Source organism: Xyrauchen texanus, chromosome 2 (genome assembly GCF_025860055.1).
Source record: "Xyrauchen texanus isolate HMW12.3.18 chromosome 2, RBS_HiC_50CHRs, whole genome shotgun sequence".
Taxonomy (NCBI): Eukaryota; Metazoa; Chordata; class Actinopteri; order Cypriniformes; family Catostomidae; genus Xyrauchen; species Xyrauchen texanus.
The window spans coordinates 22,887,740-22,911,249 of NC_068277.1; the positions used below are offsets into that span (position 1 = coordinate 22,887,740).

The window sequence follows — 23,510 nt, forward strand, 5'->3', positions numbered from 1 at the left end:
ATTCTTTATCACGTATTTTGATCACTCCGAGCGCCCGTCTACTCCGAGTGCATTTTACCAGAGACTCTATTCATCTCTACACTCACATGGGAGATCGAATCGAAGGTCAAGACGGCCTTAGAAGGAGTGCGCCCGGCTCGGTGCCCACCGAACCGTTTGTTTGTGCCGGAGGGTTCACGGTCCAGCGTTATTCAGTGGGGACATTGTTCTAATGTGGCTTGTCATCCAGGAGTTAATCGAACTAAGTTTTTAGTCAAGCAACGATTCTGGTGGCCTTTGATGGTTACGTGGCGTTCACAGTTTTGTTTTGGCTTGCTCAGTCTCGCCACTGGTAAGAGTTCAATCGACCCCCAGGCGGGTTACTTCAACCGCTGCGGTGCCATCGAGACCCTGGTCCCATATCAGCTCTAGATTTTATCACCGCCCTCCCACCCTCACAGGGACACACGGTAGTTTTAACCGTGGTGGACCGGTTCTCGGCGGCCCACTTCATTCCCTTGCCCAAATTACCCTCTGCCAAGGAGACAGCGGTGATTGTCATTGACCACGTCTTTCGGCTACATGGCCTCCCGACAGATGTGGTCTCTGACAGAGGACCCCAATTTGTGTCCAAATTTTGGCGAGAATTTTGTAAATTACTGGGAGCGACTGTTAGTCTGTCCTCAGGGTTTCATCCCCAGAGCAATGGTCAATCTGAGCGAGCCAACCAGGATCTGGAGAGAGCGTTACGATGTTTGGTATCCAAGAATCCTTCCTCATGGAGTCAGCAACTGTCTTTTGTTGAGTACGCCCACAACACGTTACCAGTATCATCCACGGGCCTATCTCCGTTTGAGTGTAGTGTAGGTTACCAGCCACCTATTTTTCCTAGTCTGGAATCCGAGTCGCGGTCCCCTCCGCTCACGCCTTAGATCCAGAGGTGTCACCGCACTTGGACTAGGGCCGGGAGACTCTACTCCAAGTGGGGTCACGCACCAAGGCCAAAGCTGATCGCCACCGGTCTAGGCCTCCCATTATCGTCGTTGGTCAAAAAGTGTGGCTTTCTACTAAGAACATTCCTCACGTTCCGTATCTAATAAACTTGCACCTAAATTTATTGGCCCGTTCAGCTGTCACCAAGATCGTTAGTCCGGTGGCAGTCCGCCTCAACCTTCCTCCAGCGTACAGGAGAATTCACCCGTATTTCATGTATCCAAAATAAAACCCGTCTTTTATTCCGCATTAACCCGCCCGGTTCGGTTCCCCCGCCCGCGACTTCGTAGGCGGGGAACCTACTATTCGGTCAACCGTATTCTGGACTCAAGGCGGAGGGGCCGGATTTCAGTACCTGGTGGACTGGGAAGGTTACGGTCCGGAGGAGAGAGGTTGGGTACCGGCCAGAGACATTCTGGATCACTCCCTTATCGATGACTACAATCGGCAGGTAAGGGAGCCTGGGAACGCCAGGAGGCGTTCCTAGGGGAGAAGTACTGTCACGGTATTTAATCCTATGTCTCTTCCTTGTCTCGTGCCTTGTTCTTAGTGTGTGTTGTGTGGGTGCGTGAATGTGTGGGCGTGTTGTTTGTACCATGATTAGCGCTCTGCGCTAATCACTCCTCTCACCAGCTGTTACTCATTCCCATTCCCTTTAAATTCTCACCACTCTCTCATCTCCTTGTCAGATCGTTGTTTGTGATGTCGGTGTTGTTACGCTCTTCAGAGTTCCAGTCCAGTTCTCTCGTTGTCCCTGTTTAGTGTCCTGTTTGCTGTTACCCGGATTACGCGTGTCTGTTCAACACTTCTCTTCACTCTTCTCACCACGATCATCTGACCATTGGAGACTCTACGCCACTAGACCATCACCCCGGACTTTTCCCCTATCTTCTCAATTTGACTGTCAATAAACTAATTGTCAACTTGCAACTTGCTTCCTAGCTTCATTACGTCACAATTATAGATATCACAGTTTAATTTTTTTTTAATGCATGTTTTCCTGTAAAGCTACTCTGAAAAGGTGTGTGTTGTGAAAAGCGCTATACAAACAAAAATGACTTCACTTGACCCGCATCCCGACACTCGCTGTCTCCCACCAAGCTTTTATTCCATAAATATGAATATTCCTTGTAATGCCCCTCCGGACACATTCTGTCTTTGATCTCCCCAAAAGCCACACTCAAATATTCCTGCAATGCTCACCACATACACGCATTCACACACAACACATGTGAATCTATTTACTCTGCGATGCAGACTGACAGTTGGCATCAGATGAGTCTTCAAATTGTAAAAGTGTGTGTGAACATGTTTCACAAAGATTTGGTTTCAGTGTTGAAACACAGGGGCTCTCTTGTTGCAAAATGGTCAGATGTGTATGTTTGTACTCTTTCTTCTTCAATATATTTACTCTTTCTGCTTCAGAATCAAGAAAAATACTATTTTGGCCACAAAAACAAAACAAAAAACAAGTCAAACAAGGGTCCAACACTTCCAAGCTCCAAAAAGGATTTAATAGCAGCAGAAAGGTAATCCATAAAACTAGAGTAGTTTAAGCTATGTTTTTGAAGTGATTTGATTGGACCCCATTGGCTTTGTATGGATATATACAGTTTAAGTCAGAAGTTTACATACACCTTAGACCAGGAGTGCCCACACCTTTTTGTGTGATGATCTACTTTTAAATGACCAACTCAATAAGTTCTACCAACTAAAAAAAACACAGTTTCGTTTAAAATAAGAAAATGCTTGTTGGGACTACTCCATGTATCCCTACATGGAATTCATCTTCTAATTAATAAAAAAAATATAATAATGTCCAATGTTGATATCATTCAGTTTTAAAACTAAACCCAAAACACCTACAGCACAATAGATTACAATAGCCAGGGCATTTCTCTTATTCTGATGACTTGCACAGAATGGAATCAGACAGTTTTGCCTAATCCGGGCATTAGCATCGCAATTTCGTGCTGACCCCCCCGCGATTTCCGCCTATGGTTAGGATTACTAATTTATTTTAAGAATGTGAAATCTCAGGATAATAGTAGAGAGAATTATTTATTTCAGCTTTTATTTCTTTCATCACGTTCCCATTGGATCAGAGGTTTACATACACTGTTAGTATTTGGTAGCATTGGCCTTAAATTGTTTTACTTGTTTTGGGTAGCCTTCCAAAAGCTTCTCACAATAAGTTGCTGGAATTGTGTACCATTCCTCCAGACAGAACTGGTGTAACTGAGTCAGGTTTGTAGGCCTCCTTGCTCGCACATGCTTTTTCAGTTCACAAATCACAAAGCCCTGACCTCATCGGTTTGAGGTCAGGGCTTTGTGATGGGCACTCCAATATCTTGAATATGTTGTCCTTAAGCCATTTTGACACAACTTTGGAGTAGGGCTGGGATAAATGATTATTTTTTAAACGATTAATCTAGCGATTATTTTTTCAATGCATCAATTAATCTAACGATTCATTTTTTCAGTCCGATTCGATTAATCGACTTGTGACAACACCGGTAATACCGGTTTCATCGGGGGTGGGGGTGTATAAAATGTAAAAAAAAAAAAAACATTTGCCGGGAGTTTGATTGACTGGCGATCTGATCAATCAATCATAATACGCCATTTTTGTCCTACAAAGTAGTCAGGAGAGAGAAGATTAACGTCGGTGGATTTGAATTTGAATAATGGATTGTAGGCTACTGTACTGACATCTTTCCGCGGTTAAAACAACAGTCCTTCTGATGTAGGCTACATTCATGTTTAGTCTATTTTATGCTATAAATTAACCAAGGAAAAGATGATTGGTTCACGAGCAGTTTTAACTGAGGCAATCTGTCACGACACATTAAAGAGCCAAAAAATAGTAGGCCTATTTTATTTAATTTTCTTTGAATGACCAAATTTGAAAGTTGAGACTTTATTAAATGTTACCTGCTTGGTCCTGTCTGTCAGCGCGTTGTCAGTGTCCTCTATGTATTTTTCACGACATTCATAGCTATAAGCGCATTATTAATAGCTATAAGCGAAAACTTTAGGTGTCGACAATGTATTATAGACTACTCCAACATCGAGTGCAAAGTGGGGAGTTGAAAAAAACTTACGGTGCTCTGTCATCTGCAGCTGCAACCGGGTGGCGCCTCTTAAGGTGCTGGTGCATTGCCGTGGTGCTAGAATGGAAGGCCATCTCCATTTTGCAAAGACGACATATCACGGAATTGTTTCCTTTTAAATTAAAGAATTCCCATACTTTAGAGGAACGAGGGCATGCCGCCTTGCACTTCTGATAGTCTGAGGAGCCACTCGTGTTTCTACTACTCGGCGGTGCGGCCATCTTTGTTTTGGGTCCGACGAATCGACGCGCATATTTTGCGTCGACGTATTTTTTGCGTCGACGTCATCGATGACGTCGCCGCGTTGTCCCAGCCCTACTTTGGAGGTATGCTTGGGGTCATGCCCCATTTGGAAGACCCAACTTTTAACTTCCTGGCTGATGTCTTTAGATTTTGCTTCAATATATCCACATAAATTTCCTTCCTCATGATGCTATCTATGTTGTGAAGTGAACCAGTCACTTCTGCAGCAAAGCACCCCCACAACAGGATGCTACCACCCCCATGTTCTTTGGCTTGCAAGCCTCACCCTTTTTCCTCCAAACGTGACAATGAGCATTATGGCCAAACTGTTACATTTTTACTTCATCAGACCGAAGTAATTTCTCAAAAAGTAAAATCTTTGTCCCCACGTGCACTTACAAACTGTAGTCAGGCAGTTTTGGAGCAGTGGCTTCTTCCATGCTGAGCAGCCTTTCAGGTTGTGTCAATAATGGACTCGTTTTACTGTGGATATAGATACTTGTCTACCCGTTTCCTCCAGCATCTTCATAAGGTACTTTGCTGTTGTTCTGGGATTAATTTACACTTTTCGCACAAAACTATATTCATCTCTATGAGACAGAATGCATTTCCTTCCTGACCGGTATGATGGCTGCGTGGTCCCATGGTGTTTATACTTGCGTAATATTGTTTGTACAGATGTGGTACATTCAGGCATTTGGAAATTGCTCCCAAGGATGAACCAGACTTGTGGAGGTCCACAATTATTTTTCTGAGGTCTTGGCTGATTTCTTTTGAATTTCCCATGATGTCAAGCAAAGAGGAACTGAGTTTGAAGGTTGGCATTAAAATACATCCACAGGTACATCTCCAATTGACTCCAATGAGCCAATTAGCATATTAGAAGCTAATTAGCTAATTGCCTAAAGGCTTTAAATCATTTTCTATAATTTTCCAAGCTGCTTAAAGGCACAGTTAACTTAGAGTGTGTATGCTTCTGACCCACTGGAATTGTGATGTAGTCAATTCAAAGTGAAACAGTCCATCTGTAAACAATTGTTGGAAGAAATACTTGTGTCATGCACAAAGTAAATGTCCTTAACGACTTGCCAAAACTATAGTTCGCTAATATTAAATCTGTGGAATGGTTAAAAAATGTGTTTTAGTGACTTCAACCTAAGTGTATGTAATTTTCTGACTTCAACTGTACACTCATAAATATCCTATTATCCCATTATCCTAATAAATGTAATTAACCCTTAATAATTTAAAGTTTTTACAAGCAATTTAATTTATTTCATTCAGATTAAGCCAGTTTCATTCAGCCAACATAATTTGGTTGGATTAGGTCAAATCAATGTACCAGAGTAGTTTTAACTCAACTTTATTAGGTTGGTCAAACAAAATGTACTAGTGTTTTTTAATTTTTTTTATGATTTTCTCCCCAATTAGGAATGCCCAGTTCCAAATGCGATCGAAGTCCTCGTGGTGGCGGACGACGAATCTCAGTTGCCGCCGCGTCTGAGTCTGTCAATCTGTGCATTTTATGGCTTGTTGAACGTGTTACCGCGGAGACCTAGCGCACGTGGAGGCTTCACGCTATTGTCTGTGGCATACACGCACAACTCGGCATGCGCCCCACCGTGAGCCACATTATAGCGACCACAAGGAGGTTAACCCAATGTGACTCTACCCACCCTAGCAACTGGGCCAATCGGTTGCTTAAGAAGCCTGACTGGAGTCACTCAGCATGCCCTTCATTCGATCTTGCGACTCCAGGTGTGGTGGTCAGCATCTTTAATTGCTGAGCTACCCAGGCCCCCAAATTTACTAATGTTTAATTTAATCAAATCAAATCAACTCACTTTATTGTCACACTACCATGTACACAAGTGCAACAGTAGGTGAAACTCTTGTGTGCAGTTCTGAGCAACATAGCAGTCATGACAGTGACGAGACATATACCAATTACAATAAACAACATATTTACAAAACACAATTTACATATCAAATGTACACATACTTACACAACACAATATAATATACAATGTACAGTAAACAATACACAAAATATAGAATACACATACAATAAAAATAAGAGTATATAAAAATATATATGCAGTAGTTATATTGTGGAGAATATATTTGAGAGTCCAGTGTGAGATAATACGATTAATAAAGTCCAGTGCTGATTATTGATCGTGAGAGATCAAGTGTTAAAAAGTCTGATTGCTTGGGGGAAGAAGCTATCAAGTAATTGGCTGGTGCGTGTCCTGATGCTGCGATACCGCCTGCCTGATGGTAGCAGTGAGCAGCCCATGACTCGGGTGGCTGGTGTCTCTGATGATCCTCCGAGCTTTTTTCACACACCGCCTGTTATATATGTCCTGGAGAGAGGGAAACTCACCTCCGATGATGTTTCTGGCAGTTCACACCACCCTTTGCAGTGCTTTGCGGTTGTGGGCGGTGCTATTGCCGTACCAGGCGGTGATGCAGCCAGTCAGGATGCTCTCTACAGTACTGGTGTAGAACTTCCTCAGCCGTCTCAGGAAGAAGTGGCGCTGGTGAACCTTCTTCAGAATGGCCTCAGTGCGGACGGACCATGTTCTGAGTTCCTCAGTAATGTGGACACCGAGGAACTTGAAACTGCTGACTCTCTCCACCGGTGCTCCATTAATTGTGCTGGGGCTGTGTTCTCTGTCTTTCTTCCTGAAGTCCACCACAAGCTCCTTGGTTTTACTGACATTGAGGGAGAGGTTGTGCTCCTGACACCAGCGTGTCAGAGTGTGCACCTCCTCTCTGTAGGCTGTTTCATCATTGTCAGTGATCAGACCTACCACCGTCGTATTGTCAGCAAACTTAATGATGGCATTGGAGCTATGTGTTGCCACACAGTCATGTACAGGGAATACAGGAGTGGGCTGAGAACACAGCCCTGCTGGGCTCCAGTGTTGAGGGTCAGTGATGAGACGTCTGCCTGACAGGAAATCCAGAATCCAGCTGCACAGCGAGCTGTTTAAGCCCAGAGCCTGGAGTTTCTCATCAAGCTTGTAGGGCACTCTGGTGTTGAATGCTAAGCTGTAGTCTACAAACACCATTCTCACATATGTGATCCTTTTTTCCAGTTGGGAGAGAGCAGTGTGTATTGTAGATGCAATGGCATCATCAGTGGAGCGGTTGTTGTGGTAGGCAAACTGCAATGGGTCCAAAGACGTGGGCAGCACAGAGCAGATGCGGTCTCTGATTGGCCTCTCAAAGCATTTGCTGATGATGGGGGTCAGAGCAACAGGACGCCAGTCATTTAAGCAAGTGATTTTGGCTTGCTTCGGTACAGGCACAATGGTTGACGTTTTGAAGCATGTGGGGACTACAGACAGGGAGAGGGACAGGTTGAAAATGTCCGTAAAAACACCAGTCAGTTGGTTCGCACAAGCTCTGATGATGCGGCCCTGAATGCCGTCTGGACCCGCGGCTTTACTGATGTTCAACCGTCGGAAGGATCGGGTTACATCCGCAACAGAGACGGAGAGTGAACCATCAACTGTAGCGTCAGCTGTGAGTGCTGTGTTATTGTCCTTGAAACGAGCATAAAATGTATTAAGCTCATCCGGGAGAGAGGCAGCGGTGTTCACGGTGGAGTTTTTATTCCCATTGTAGTCCGTGATGATGTTAATTCCCTGCCACATACTTCTAGAGTCAGTGGTGTTGAACTGTCCTTCAATTTTGTGCCTGTACTGGTGTTTGGTTGCACTGATAGAGTTAAGGAGGGCATAACTTGCTTGTGGGGGGATGTACACAGCTGTGATAATGACCGCTGTGAATTACCTCGGTAGCCAGAAGCATGAGATATTCCAGATCAGGGAAGCAGAAAGACTTTTCCTCTGAGTGCCACTGATCACACCATGATTTGTTGATCATAAAACATACACCACCACCTCTGCTTTTACCTGAGAGGTCTTTCGCTCTGTCCGCACGGTGCACAGAGATATCCGTGGGTTCGATGGCCGAGTCTGGAATCTCCGCAGACAACCAAGTTTCTGTAAGTCAAATAACGCAGCAATCCCTCGTCTCACGTTGGAAAGAATCCGCACTCTCAGCTTGCAGATCTTGTTGTGCAGAGACTGAACATTTGCCAGTAGTATACTGGGTAGCGGGGGTCGATTCGCGCGACGTCTTATTCTGATGAGAACACCAGCTCTTTTTCCCCTTTTCCTTCTGCGTTTCCACAGCCGGGCAGCCCAGACAAAGGGCTCCGCTGGCGTGTTTGTAAACAGCGGGTCGGCATTGAGGAATTTGAAGTCCGGTTTACGGTGTGTAATTGTAGAACCAATGTCCAAAAGCATTTGTCTGTCGTATACAATAAGGCAGACAACATCCAAGACAAAAAAAAAACTAAAAACTGTAAACAAAAAGAATAAACTGCAGTGTTGTGTCGGAGCTCGCAACGCAGCAGCCATACTCGGCGCCATCTTGAGTCCAAACTCAAGTGATTTATGTGATTTTCTTATGTTGGTCCAACATAATTTATTTTATTAATCATTAGAATATGCCAGATGATCAAGTGTAAGCACAGTGAAACTGTTGCACTGTCACTGTTGATAGCAACTGCTTATAGAGCAGTGAAAGGACATCCTCAACCTAAGCACAAGAGCCAATGTTCATCACAATGGTAACCCTGAAAACCCCATCCTTTCAGACAGTCTTTTAAATTACCAATATAACAAAAAAATATATATATATTAAAAAATGTCCTCCTATTCTCCTCTTGCTCAAAAATTTATAAAATAAAACTTAATCTCAACATTTGTTCACCCCATTAATATTCAACTTTATTGTCATTGTGCAGAGTACAGCTACAGAGCCAATGAAATGCAGTTGTTTTCGCATATCCCAACTAAGCTGGGGTCAGAGCGCAGGGTCAGCCATGAAACAGCACCCCTGGAGCAGATAGGGTCAAGGGCCTTGCTTAAGGGCCCAACAGTGGTATCTTGGCAGTGCTGGGGCTTGAACCCCAACCTTTTGTTCAGTAACCCAGAACCTTAACCACTGAGCCACCACTGGCCCAGTCCCATGCAAAATATGCTAGGAAATGGAATTCCCCTGCCCAGTTTCATCAATGCTACAAAAAGTATTAATGTAGTCCAAACTCAAATTGATTCAGTAAACTTAAGTTGGATTGAACGCAATGAAATCAAGTTGTGACAAAATGTTCTAGAATTGTTTAACTTTAGTTCATTTTAATTAAATAAACTGAATAACATGCAAAACCCTTTTTTTTTATTAGTGTATTTACATCATATCTTTATCAAAAGATTTTGTTTGTGTAATACAAGTACGATATGGCATTAGGTTGCGTAAACGATAAAAGAATTATCACTATGGGGAGAACGATTTCTTTTAGCCAAGTTAGACAGAAGCGTTTACATGCCGCCATCTGACAATCTCTGGCTTATTTACAGCGTTCCTAACTCTCTTTGTTGTTTACAGCATGGGTGAACAATCTAAATAATTTTCTTGAAGTACCCCTGAGATTTGAAAGGAATATTATACATAAATTATAGATTTTTATTTAACGTAATGAGCCACTGGTGTTGCTATCAAAATCTCATAAAACCCTGTACTTCCTTGACAAACCCTTAGAGATTTGCGCACCCCTCAACATTATGACTGTAACTACTTAAAAAAGGAATATGATTTCATTTTGAAAGCTTTGTGGCATTAGCTGTGTGTTTTATAGGGAGGATTTGTGGAATGAGAAATTGGCTCTGATGAAAGACATAAAAATGATCTTGATATACTATGTGTCTGCCAAGCAGGCGAGAGTTGAGTGTGTTTATTTTAGAGGTTGAGATTTATGCGTGCATGACTGACTGAAAGTGTGATTGTGTATGTTTTCACTGGGCTGGTGTTTTGTGGATGGGAATTATGTGACTTTGGAGCTGATCTTTGAACTTTTGTCCTATTTTATGTAAGAGGCTCCCTGATTAAATAACTTTTCAATATTGACAATATAGATATTGTCTGTAAGCATGTTTGATGAATGGCTGTGAACTCTGTACATTTACAGCATAGTATGTACAGATGAAGTCAGAAGTTTACATACACTTAGATTGAAGTCATTAAAACACATTTTTTAACTACTCCACAGATTTCATATTAGCAAACTATAGATTTAGCAAGTCGTTTAGGACATTTACTTTATGCATGACACATGTCAATTTTCCAACAATTGTTTACAGACAGATTGTTTCACTTTTAATTTACTATTTCACAATTCCAGTGAGTTAGAAATGTATATTGACATTTCTGTGCCTTTAAGAAGCTTGGAAAATTCCAGAAAATTATGTCAAGCCTTTAGACAATTAGCCAATTAGCTTCTGATAGGCTAATTGTAGTTAATTGGAGGTGTACCTGTGGATGTATTTTAAGGCCTACCTCAAACTCTGTGCCTCTTTGCTTGACATCATGGGAAAATCAAAAGAAATCAGCCAAGAAAAAATGTGGGGACCTCCACAAGTCTGGTTCCTGCTTGGGAGCAATTTCCATCCACCACGTTCATCTGTACAAACAATAGTACGCAAGTATAAACACAATGGGACCACACAGCCATCATACTGCTCAGGAAGGAGACTCATTTAGCCTCCTAGAGATGAACGTAGATTGGTGCGAAAAGTGAAAATCAATCCCAGAACAACAGCAAAGGACATTGTGAAGGTGCTGGAGGAAACAGGTAGACACGCATCTATATCCACAGTAAAACGAGTCCTATATCAACATAACCTGAAAGGCAGCTCAGCAAGGAAGAAGCCACTGCTCCAAACCTGACATAAAAAAGCCAGACTACAGTTTGCAAGTGCACGGGAACCAAGATCTTATTTTTTGGAGAAGTTTCCTCTGGTCTGATGAAACAAAAATCAAACTGTTTGTCCATATTGACCATTGTTATGTTTGGAGTGAAAAGGGTGAGGCTTGTAAGCCGAAGAACACCATCCCAACTCTGAAGCATGGGGGTGACAGCATCATGTTGTGGGGGTGCTTTGCTACGGGAGGGACTGGTGCACTTCATTAAAGAGATGGCATCCGGAGGAAGGAAAATTCTGTGGATATTTTCATTTGGCAGACACTTTTATACAAAGCGACTTACCGTGCAATTATTACAGGGACAATACCCCCGGAGCAACCTGGAGTTAAGTGCCTTGCTCAAGGACACAATGGTGGTGGCCATGGGGATTGAACCAGCGACCTTCTGATTAATAGCCCTGTGCTTTAGCCACTACACCACCACCAATCCATTAAATATTAATGCAAAATCTCAAGACATCAGCCAGGAAGTTAAAGCTCTGTCGCAAATGTGTTTTCCAAATGGACAATGACCCTAAGCATACCTCCAAAGTTGTGTCAAAATGGTCAAGGTATTGGAGTGGCCATCACAAAGCTCTGACATCAATCTGAGATTTGTGGGCTGAACTGAAAAAGTCTGTGTGAGCAAGGAGGCCTACAAACCTGACTCCATTACACCAGTTTTGTCTGGTGGAATGAGCCAAAATTCAAGAAAATTATTGTGAGAGGCTTGTGGAATGCTACCCAAAACATTTGATCCAAGTTAAACAATTTAAAGGCAATGCTACCAAATACTAACAAAGTGTATGTAAACTTCTCAACCAATGGGAATGTGATGAAAGAAATAAAAGCTGAAATAAATCAATCTCTCTACTATTATTCTGACATTTCACATTCTTAAAATAAAGTAATGATCCTAACTGACCTAAAACAGGGAATGTTTTCTATGATTAAATGTCAGGAATTGTGAAAAACTGATTTAAATGCATTTGTCTAAGGTGTATGTAAACTTCTTACTTTAACTGTATATTTGAGCTTTGACTCCTGTGTCCCATTTATTTTTTGATAAAGGAAGTGGAGAAATTAGAAATGGACAGCATACATGACTGTATGTGTAAACATGCTTATCTTCAAGTATTTACTGTACTGTTAATTATGTATGTGGTTCTGACTTAAGAATTTAATCTCTTATGTCCTCTTGAAAGGAGAAGAGAATCTCTCTCTGTGCTTTATGTATAAAATTATGGCATAAGTAAGGATATTTATCTCCAGAAATATTCTGAAATATGTTGATGGCTACAACACTAAACATATTTAACCCTTTCTTTCTCTCCCACACAGATTGAGGAGGGTGGAAAGGCAGCACAGTGTAAGAAATTGAGAGTTGGAGATGAACTGGTCAATATAAATGGCTCAGCTCTCTACGGTTCTCGTCAAGAAGCCCTAATCCTCATCAAAGGCTCCTTTAGGGTTCTCAAAGTCATTGTTCGAAGGTACGTAGACATACACACACACAACAATCATGCTTATTACGCTGAAACTGCTGCTTTGTTATCTGAAATATTCGTTTCATTTCTTGAAAATGTAGAGGATGTGACCTGGAAAAACCTGGAACACTATATGATTCACTCACAGAAGCCTGATCTTGGATCAGATCTCCCATTATCAGTATTGCTTGTAGCTTTTGAAAGTATATTTATTGGTTGTAACCAGGTCAGTCTTTGTCTGTGCAGTCTGACCACAGGGGTTTTTTCCTTTCCATGCATGTGGACAATGAGGCTGTCATGTGTTACTGCCTCACTATGGATACAGGTAGAAATGCAGACAAGAGACATCCAACCTGTCCTCTTTCTAAAAACATGAGTACACATACAATTATTTGGAAACTTTTATTAATGCTCACTTCGTGTTAAACATTTACCTTTCACTGGTAGCTATATGTACTCTGGCAAATTTATGTGCTGTGTGCGTTAAGTCTGGACTGGATGTCCAGTCGGTGGGAGATTGCTTGTACTTGTTAATCGACTGACTCCAGCACATTCCATTGTGTTGAGGTCTCACTACATCAGCAACTATCAGACAGATGAGTCTACGTCCTAATATTCTCCCTCTTTCATCTTCATTCTCCTATCTCTAATATATCCTGCCCTCCCTCTCACATATTCTGTAAACCCAACATGTCCTCTTTTTATTCTTTTCACCAATATTTACATTTGCATTTACATTTATTCATTTGGCAGAATCTTTTATACAAAGTGACTTACAAAAGAGGAAGAATACCACATAAGTGGTAAAAATACTATCCAAGACCAAGATTAGAGTGCAACAAGATTAATATATATATATATATATATATATATATATATACATACCTGCATCAGACAGATGCTTGTGTAGCGTCTCGGTGCGTTGCATCATAAACATAAAATTTTTAGGTCACTGTGTCAAGTTAAATATAGTTTAATAATATATATATATATATACACACACACACACACACACACACACACACACACACACACACAGCAGTTAGTTTCAGTCCTCGGATCTGATTGAACAAGAGACGTTCCACGAGCACTTCACTGTTTGTATCACTCCGCTTATGTTCGTCGTCCTAATCTGTGTAAGAGCAGTGCATATGTGTTAAGAGCTAATGTAGGCTATGTGTCTCTTTTTATATAAATGTTTTTTGACATTACATATGTTAGCCAGCAGGTGGTGGCAAGAGATCAATTTTGTGTGTAATATGAGCCAGTTGGTGACGTGAAGTAAATCCCTTTTTTTACTTTGAAGTAAAAAAATTGTTTGTAAGTCCTTTGTCATTGTTTACATAGAACAGCGCTCCATGATCGCTCATATTACTACTACATTACTAAAGCTAGGAAATAGCTTTAAACAGCTTTAAGCGAATAGGCTGATTGATTACAGAATTTAAGGTGCTTAGCTCTTACAGGAGTTTCCACATTGGATACATACTGTTTAAAATGGCAGAGGACATTGCGGTTTCTATACGAAATGACTCTTGCGTACTGGCTACTGTGAAATAGAGAGGAATACCCCCACTTGGATGGCTATTTTACCACTGAAAATGCTGACCTTCAGAAAGCTGACAGCATTTCTGCTTGGGCGTGGCAACAGGTGATTGCACACGCTCCCGTCTCTTTCTCTCTCTCTCTCACTCTCTCACTCACTCACTCACTCACTCTCTCACACACACTCACACACACATCCATCCACCCATCCTTGTTTATCCAATAACTTGTTCTAAACAGCACAAGCCGTGATGCTGTTTCTGAAGTGAAATTTTTTATTTACTAACGAAGGCTTGGACGCATCATTTGTTTTGAACCAGCAATGGCAGATTCTGATCGGTCGCGTAAGAATGTAGTTCCAGGCACAAATGCGTTTTATGACCTTACTCAGTTTTTCCACAAAAAAATTGTATTTACTTGTTCGTTGAACAATGGTGGCTCAGTGGTTGAGGCTCAGGGTTACTGACCAGAAGGTCAGGGGTTCAAGACCCAGCACCACCAAGATGCCACTGTTGGGCCCTTGAGCAAGGCACTTAACTCCAGGTTGCTCCGGGGGGATTGTCCCTGTAATAAGTGCTCTGTAAGTCGCTTTGGATAAAAGCGTCTGCCAAATGCATAAATGTAAATGTAAAATATGAGCAATATCACACTCGCAATCATGCTATATGGCCCTAAAAAACACTTCTGTGATTACCTACAGCATTGTGCTGATGTAGGGCCATATCGCACTCTTGCGCATGTGATATTGCGTAAATATATACACTGGGGCCAAAAACTTTGAATAATGTACAGATTTTGCTCTTATGGAATTAAATTGTCACGTTTATTCACCAAAGTGGCATTCAACTGATCACAATGTATAGTCAGGCCATTAATAACATGAAATATTACTATAACAAATTGAAAAACAAAATTCAGAACTTCTAAAACTACTTCAAAGAGTTCTCATCAAAAAATCCTTCATGTGTAACAATGACAACTTTGCAGATCCTTGGCATTTTAGCTGTCAGTTTGTCCAGATACTCAGGTGTGTGTCAAAAACTTGTATGTCAGAGCATCTTTAAAGTAAAAACCTTGGCAAGTCTGTGTTATATATTTGATGCATCCTTTATTATAGTTCAAATAATAAGGAAGCAGGTCATGTAAATAAGTGCAAACTCTGAAACTGGCATTGCTCTGTGCAGTCAGTGCCGCTTCTATGAGTCACGTGAAGTGACCCAGGGGAGAGATCGAAACTGCATACAGGCTGATGCACACTTTGATGCGGAGACGCTTGTCCCTTGATGCAACTAGATGAAAATGCGATGACTCACGACGTACTGAATCATAATATACAGTATGTGTCACAGTGTTTATCTTATCATAAAGAAAATCAACAATACGCAGCTTTATTAAGAAGAGAGAGTTTGTTTTTTGTGAGTTAATGATTGATCGATGTGAACAAAAAGGTGAGAGAGGGTAGTCTTTGCCCCATTATACACTGCAACAAAATACGGTTTTGATTTGTTTTTGTTTTGGCTTGATGTCCCATATAAATATCTAAAACTCCTTTAAAACTATGTACATTTACTTAAGGAGCTGTACTGAAAAATATTTTTTTTTAACTGAGACTTTTTTTTTTGTGGATTTTCTCCCCAATTTGGAATGCCCAATTCCCAATGCAATCGAGGTCCTCGTGGTGGTGTAGTGACTCACCTCAATCCGGGTGGCGGGGGGATGGATCTCAGTTGCCTCCGAGTCTGAGACCGTCAATCCGCGCATCTTGTCACATGGCTTGTTGAGCGTGTTACTGTGGAGACCTAGCACGTTTGGAGGCTTTACACTATTCTCTGCGGCATCCATGCACAACTCACCACACGCCCGACTGAGAGCGAGAACCACATTATAGCGACCACGAGGAGGTTAATCCAACGTGACTCTACCCACTCTAGCAACCGGGTCAATTGGTTGCTTAGGAAGCCTGATTGGAGTCACTCAGCATGCCCTGGATTCGAACTTGCGACTCCAGGTATGGTGGTCAGCATCTTTACTTGCTGAGCTACCCAGGCCCCATAAAGTTAAATATTTAAATATTTGAAAATATAAAAAATTCCATAAAATAACATACATTTATTTACCTAAGAAGCAACATATTACATAATATTATTACATAACAGATATGTAGAATTGCTTTCAGAGAATATATCTTGAATATAAGTATATTTTGACTTTTCTGCAATGACAGAATTATAAACAAGTTAAATAATTTACTTACCCTTATATTCAAGATACAGTCTCTGAAAGCAATTCATCTTTTTCCAGTTAACATTTTTTTTATTGATTCAAAAACACACTACAGAGAAAAATACAACACATACACATCAAATCAACATTTAACATTTAACCCCCACTAATGTCCCTCTCCAATCATCAACCCCACCCTGACCCCCAACAAACACCCCTGTGGTCACATATCATAATACACACACACAAAAAGAAAATATAATGAACCTACATAATTAAACTAAACTTCTCTCTCCACATCCCCACCCCGAGAGTCCCCTCAAAAATGCTAAATAATTGTCCCATTTCCTAACAAACAAGTCCCCAAACCCAAACATTTTACTTGCCACCTCCTCAAAAGCTGCCACCCTCCCCATCTCTGCAAACCACTCCAGAAATGAGGGCGCTCCATCTGACTTCCATCCCCGTAAAATAATTTGTCTGCCAATCATGATACTGGTCAGAACCCAATTTTGTATGTGTTTATCCCCCAAATTTATGACCTCCCCATCACCCAAAACACAGAGTCTTGGGCAAAGTCAAATTTGAGTGCCCAAAACATCACACATACCACTCTGAAAAATTATTGTATCTTAACACACCCCCAAAAAATATGGGTTGTGTCTCCATCGCCAGCTTGTGGGTGTGTCTTTAAGACCAAGCCTATACAATCTAGAGGGGGTCCAATAGAATCTATGTTAAATTGCATAAAGCGAAACCCTTGCCTCACAAGATGTAGGCTTGAAATCTTTTAGAATCCTAGCCCACATTCCCTCCTCCAGTAACAAGTTTAAATCTTTCTCCCATAGTCTCTTGATAGAAGTTAAAGCTCTGACCCCAGACTCTTAATTAGATGCCTCATGACCTTTTCCAAAAGCAGCAATCACCTCTCCCAGAGTATCTACCGCTTTAGGGGTGTGTGTGCTACTCCCAAAAACAATACAGAGCAGGTGGCACGGTTGTAGAACTCAACCTATAGAACTGAGATCTGGAAATCCCAAAATCTTGAACCATATTTCAAAGGATCTCAACACTCCACTCTCATATAGGTCACAGAGTGTAGTAACCCCCCTCACAATCCACTCTGACAAGCAGAAAGGGAACTTATTAATACATAATTTAGGGTTCAGCCATATGCTTGAGGCAATATTTAAATATCCGAATTAAACACTCTGGACAATTTTGTCCATACCGAGTGCAAATGCGAGATAACGTAGTGTAGCTTAACTTCTCCAATTAGTTTGACAGAAAGGCTTTGCAATGGCAAAATAGGGGCAATAACTACCTGTTCAATACAAAACCAGGGAGGGACGCTCTCTCAGGTGGAAGCGACCAATGAGCCAAATGTCGAACGAATGCATAAAAAAAAAAAACTTGGGTAGGCCTAGCCCACCATTGTCAATCGGCCTTTGTAACTTATTAAAATGTAATCTAGGATGCTTACCATTTCAAATGAAGGACTTCGCTTTCCTATCAAATTGCTTGAAATAAGAGAGGGGGACATCTATAGGGAGAGATTGTAACAGGTAGTTACATTTTGGAATACACTTCATTTAAAAAAAAAAAAAAAAACCTTCCCAATCATAGATAAATTAAATGAATTTTTATTTAGGGGTCAAAATTAACTCTTAACTAAATCAGACAAATTTGTTGGGAATAAAATCCCTGAATACTTAATGCCTTGTTTGGGCCAATGGAAAGCACCTGGCTGGAAAGTCGTTACTGGGCATTACACTGCTTCAGACTTAGACCAATTGACTCTGTATCCTGATAACTTAGAAAAGGAATAAATAATTATATGGAGGCAAGACATAGCTCTAATGGGGTCAGAGACAAATAATAAAATATAATCTGCATAAAGCAAAAGCTTATTCGCCATACCTCCCGCCAGCACCCCTGGAAAATCATATTCCCTTCTTATCGCGGCTGCTAATGGTTCCAGGGCTGGACAGAACAATAATGGGGAAAGAGGGCAACCCTGCCAGGTGTCCGTATGTAAGGTGCCCAAATCAAAGGTATTCACGGGCCAACTTTGATCCGCGAGCCCTGGTTTGAGTATCTCTGCTCTAACCTCTAACCTCTAAGCATTGTATAACCTCTGTGACCTTATTTTGTAGCTTCAGTATTCTCTAAATGGAGTTTTATAAACAATGTTCAGGAGGAGACATCTGAAGACATTTTCATCAGAACATCTCTTCCATCCAAACAATCTCATTATTCAGCAGAAGCTGCCACAGCAGCTCATTTGTATTTTGCAGTATTTACCGCTACCACGTTAAGTGTTATATTTTTACTCTGTCTTTCTTTCTATGCTCCATCCGCGTAAGCAGTTTATAGCGTGAATTTGCTTCTGCAAACTGACTGCTTCGGCACTGTATACATGTGAAACTGCTCTCTACGACTGCTCATATGTTCTCTTATCTAAATTTCCCACCCGGAGTGGCAAGCTGCGTGAAGCTGCTTTCGCAATCTGGCTGCTTCGGCACTGTATACATGCGAAGCAGCTTTCTATGACTGCTCATATGTTCTCTTATGTAAATTTCCCACCCGGAGCGGCTGGCTGCATGAAGCTACTTCTGCAAACTGGCTGCTTCGGCACTGTATATTTGCGAAACAGCTCTCCACAACTTTTTATCTAAAAATTTCCACCCAGAGTGGTCCATCGCAGATTAACTATTTAATTCAATCACCATTCCAACGCTCCCCAGCATTTCAATCTGGTTCTCCCGCACAGCTGATTCTTGTCAGCCTCATTACCTCACCGCACAGCTCGTTTAGGGCACAGTCCATTCAATGATTCTTTTTGTCATATTTTAACATGAATATCATAATCGTTCTCCCTTCAAAAATGCCATCCGGAGCACGATTACCCCATTTGGAACACGAGGGCAATCATGCAGATTCCTATCAAACGACCGATACTCTAATTACAACTTATTTTCAAACCAACGCAGACATTTTAGAGTGAGCTCGCTGCCATGCAGCACTCTCTCTGACAATTCCGCAGCACACTGTAAATCTGTGGTGAGTTTTACACAGCTCCTATCCAAGCAGACACAAGTCGAATTTGGTAAAATCAATCTATCACTTTATTTTACAGACAGTCTTTTTCTACTTTTGCCCAAATCTTTGGATTACAAACTTTAATTTACAAGCTTGACCATACAACTTAATTGCTGCAGGATTTTAAAAGCATTCAACATACATAATTGTATGCTCAACCCAAGTTTAAAGTAACAGGTTTTAATCTACGCTGAATGACTCCGCTTAGCACTTTGCTTTATACTCCAATATTTCAGTTTCAATTATTACAAGCCATCAATATAAACAAGTCATTTTATTTACCACACTACCGCAAGCGGTGCTCTTGTAGTATCTGTTAAATCCAACTCTCAGGCACAAACTCACTCAATTTAATACGTCCTCATCAAAACTAGATGAGTCACACTGTGCCATGTATACAGAGTCATGAAACGACTCACATTACATTGGAAAACAAATCTACAAAGCCCCAAACCATACGCTTAAGTTAATAAACATTAGACCACTTATGCATCTGGACACTCCGTTTCAGGTGCCTTCAATTTCATGACAAACCAACTTTAAATTATGTTGTTAGAATGCACATGCAAGCATGTTTCCTGACATCGTTTCACACGTTCCTGACATGTAATCTAGCTAACAATTATGTTCAGGTGTCAGTAGATGCTACATTTTCCATGTTACCATGTTATCTATTAACTCAACATATCCCTAAGCAGAACAAATGTGCTGCCTAGGTGCCGCAACTGTGGTGTCTTTCAGGCCGTAAGACTAAACCTCCCACTTCACCGCAAACAGAACAACTTTCTAGCTATGCAACAAACCTCCACTACACTGCAAGCAGCGCATGCGATTTACAAGCGTTGCAACTGTTCATGCGCCACTACCTCTGCATGTTTTTCAGACCATCCGTCTCAGTCTCCATGGCTCTGTAACCCATATTATGCCACTCATGCCAACTAACCATCACCCACCTATTAACTGACATCAATCTGGCTGTTTCAGGTCTTCCCCAAACAGCTCACCATAAGCCTGCATCTTTGCACCAATCAATTTCAATCGAACATAGCCTACCTATGCCCTCACGTCGGATGCCGTACTCAACCCATTTGTACCACAGAGTGAGATTTGCTTATTTGCAGCATAAACTTTTCACACTAAAACTTCCTGTTAAACACAGCGCTCGAGGATTCATACCGTGCATCCTACCATTGTACACCATGCGGGCCAAATATATTGGATAGCTTGGAAATGCTTCAAAGATTTCCACCTAAATTGCAATCTGCCATTTCTAGATTTTTCTCTCCATTTCCTCCTTCGCCTCACACTCCAACAAACCTAAAACTACTTTCTATCGATCTACTCATTGTCTAAACACACTTTGTCAAGGCTACATTTCTCTAAACACCTCAAATAAAACTCTAAACACCATATTCATCCTTGCCTTCTTTGACTTCCTCCATTGCTCCGAACTCAACACATAACAAATTCGACCCAAGAACCCATCCCTCTTTTTGAACCTCCACATCCTAGACAATGACACAATCAGATTCTTCATCAAAACTATACTCAAGCCATTCTTTCTGGGGTCAGGGGTATGCTTGCGGCCAGCCCCACCGTTCGGAGCAGGGGTCCACTCCTGCCTGTCCGAAAGCCCCCATCCCACAGCGCAGGATGGGCACAGCTAAAGCACTCAAGGGCTCTCCCGTTCAGACCGTGGCGGGGGTTCTCCTCGAATGCCGTGCGAGCTATCTCACATTTATTTGTATTGTGGGCTCCACTTTTCGAAGCGCAGCGAGGACTACCCGTCCGAATGACGTGAGGGCCCCTCATTGCTAGGAGGAGAGGCTGAGGTCATCCCGAGTGCCTAGGATCCACTCCTTTACTAGGGATGGGCATTCATCAATTTGGTATTTGAATATTTAAGCTCATAAAAAACTAATATTCAAATATTCTATCATTTAAATTAAGGTAATTAATGAGAAAAAGGCATTGTAAAATAATTTTTTTAGTCATAAAGTTTGCATCACCATTAAAAAAACAAGCTTATATCATGCATTAAGTGCCGCGCGAACATCGCCGTTAACCCATGGTTTCTGGTTGGGGTAGATCCGTATTGTTTTGTCGGAACAACGTCCTCTACGCACTTCCTGATGAAACACGTTACACTATCAGCATAAACCTCGATGTTGTCATCAGAGGCAGACCGGAACATCTCACAGTCTGCATGATCAAAACAGTCTTGTAGCATAGAGTCTGATTGGTCCGACCAGCACTGGATCGTCCTGAGGGTGGTTGCTTCCTGTTTCAGTTTCTGCCTGTAAGTGGGGAGAAGCAGAATGGAAGAGTGGTCTGATTTGCCAAATGGTGGGTGGGGGAGGGATTTGTAGACATCCCGGAAAGGAGAATAGCAATGATCCAAAACCCGGTCCCCTCGTGTTTTGAAGCTGATGTGTTGGTGGTATTTTGGTGCGATTGTTTTAAAATCGGCTTTGTTAAAGTCCCCGGTAACAATGAACGTGGCCTCCGAGTGCGCGGTTTCCTGCTCACTTATACTCCCATACAGTTCCTTGAGTGCCCGGTCTGTGTCGGCTTGTGGGGGGGATGTACACAGCAGTGAAAAATGACCGCTGTGAATTCCCTTGGTAGCCAGAATGGTCGACACAGAACCATGAGAAATTCCAGATCAGGTGAGCAAAAAGACTTGCTAAAATGTACGTTCCTCTAATCACACCATGATTTGTTGATCATAAAACATACACCACCACCTCTGCTTTTACCTGAGAGGTCTTTCGCTCTGCTTTTACCTGAGAGGTCTTTTACCTGAGAGGTCTTTCATGGTGCACGGAGAACCCTGCGGGTTCGATGGCCGAGTCTGACATCTCCGCAGACATCCAGGTTTACGCAAGGCAGATAACGCAGCAGTCCCTCGTCTCTCGTTGGAAAGAGATCCGTACTCTCAGCTTGCAGAGCTTGTTGTCCAGAGACTGAACATTTGTAGTGGGGGTCGATTTGCGCTACGTCTTACTCTGATGAGAACGCCGTTCTCATTCTGCGTTTCCGCAGCCGGGCAGCCCAGACAAAGGGCTCCGCTGGCGTGTTTGTAAACAGCGGGTTGGCATTGAGGAATTTGAAGTCCTGTTTTCGGTGTGTAATTGCAGAACTAATGTCCAAAAGCGTTTGTCTGTTGTATACAATAAGGCAGACAACATCCAAGACAAAAAAACTGTAAACAAAACAAACAATAAACTGCAGTGTTGTGTCGGAGCTCGCAACGGAGCAGCCATACACGGTGCCATCTTGAGTCCCATCTACACTATCTACATCTACACTATCCTCTAAGCATAATTACATTAACTTGCAAGCTACTGAACATCTATAATATTATTTGCTAACCTGACATCTGCCTCTCAACGTTTTAACTTTTATCTAACTTCATTCTCTAACCTCAATATTCTATAGGCTATCCGCAGTCTAACTTAAAAGAAAATTATATTTAACCTATCAACATTCTATAGCCTTATTTTTTTTACCTCTCAATTTATATAACCTCTGTTACTCTATTCTTCAACTCTCTCATCATTCTATAACCATTATAACCTCATTCTCTAACCTCTCAGTATGATACAGTATTTTAGAATTACAGTCTTAGACTTTTGACTGAAAGAGAAATCTGTACTTCTAAACTCAAGTCTCAGAAAAGCCATTTAAACAATGGTACTGCAGAAGCTAGACAAAGAGTTACTGGCCAAAGCTTCGTCATATTATACGATTATTCCAGTGATTTTTCTGGTGTGAGCTTCATTAACGTAATTGCGGGCCAGGTGGAGGGAGAGGATGCCTGCATTAGCTTCTACCAGTGGGAGGTCGTTAATCACTTCACCGTTGGGATTCCCTGCTGAGTTAATGGTTCCAGCTATGGAAAAAGGGATCCAACATGACAGATAAAATCGCTCTGTCGCCGGGGCGGGCTTTTGTGTTCTCCTCAAGTGACCAGTGAGCTTCTTCTTTTACTAAAAAGACATCA

The 23,510-nt window shown here is 41.7% G+C and overlaps 1 protein-coding gene across 4 annotated transcripts in view; it reads left to right on the forward strand.

Annotated features, from left to right (window-relative positions):
- LOC127660467 (protein Shroom4-like) overlaps window positions 1–23,510 on the forward strand; it is an 81,508-nt gene that overhangs the window by 37,318 nt on the left and 20,680 nt on the right. For all 4 annotated transcript variants that reach the window (XM_052150730.1, XM_052150747.1, XM_052150751.1 and 1 more), the window contains exon 2: window positions 12,489–12,640. In XM_052150730.1, coding sequence (XP_052006690.1) covers window positions 12,489–12,640 — 152 coding nt within the window. The remainder of the gene's footprint in view (window positions 1–12,488; window positions 12,641–23,510) is intronic.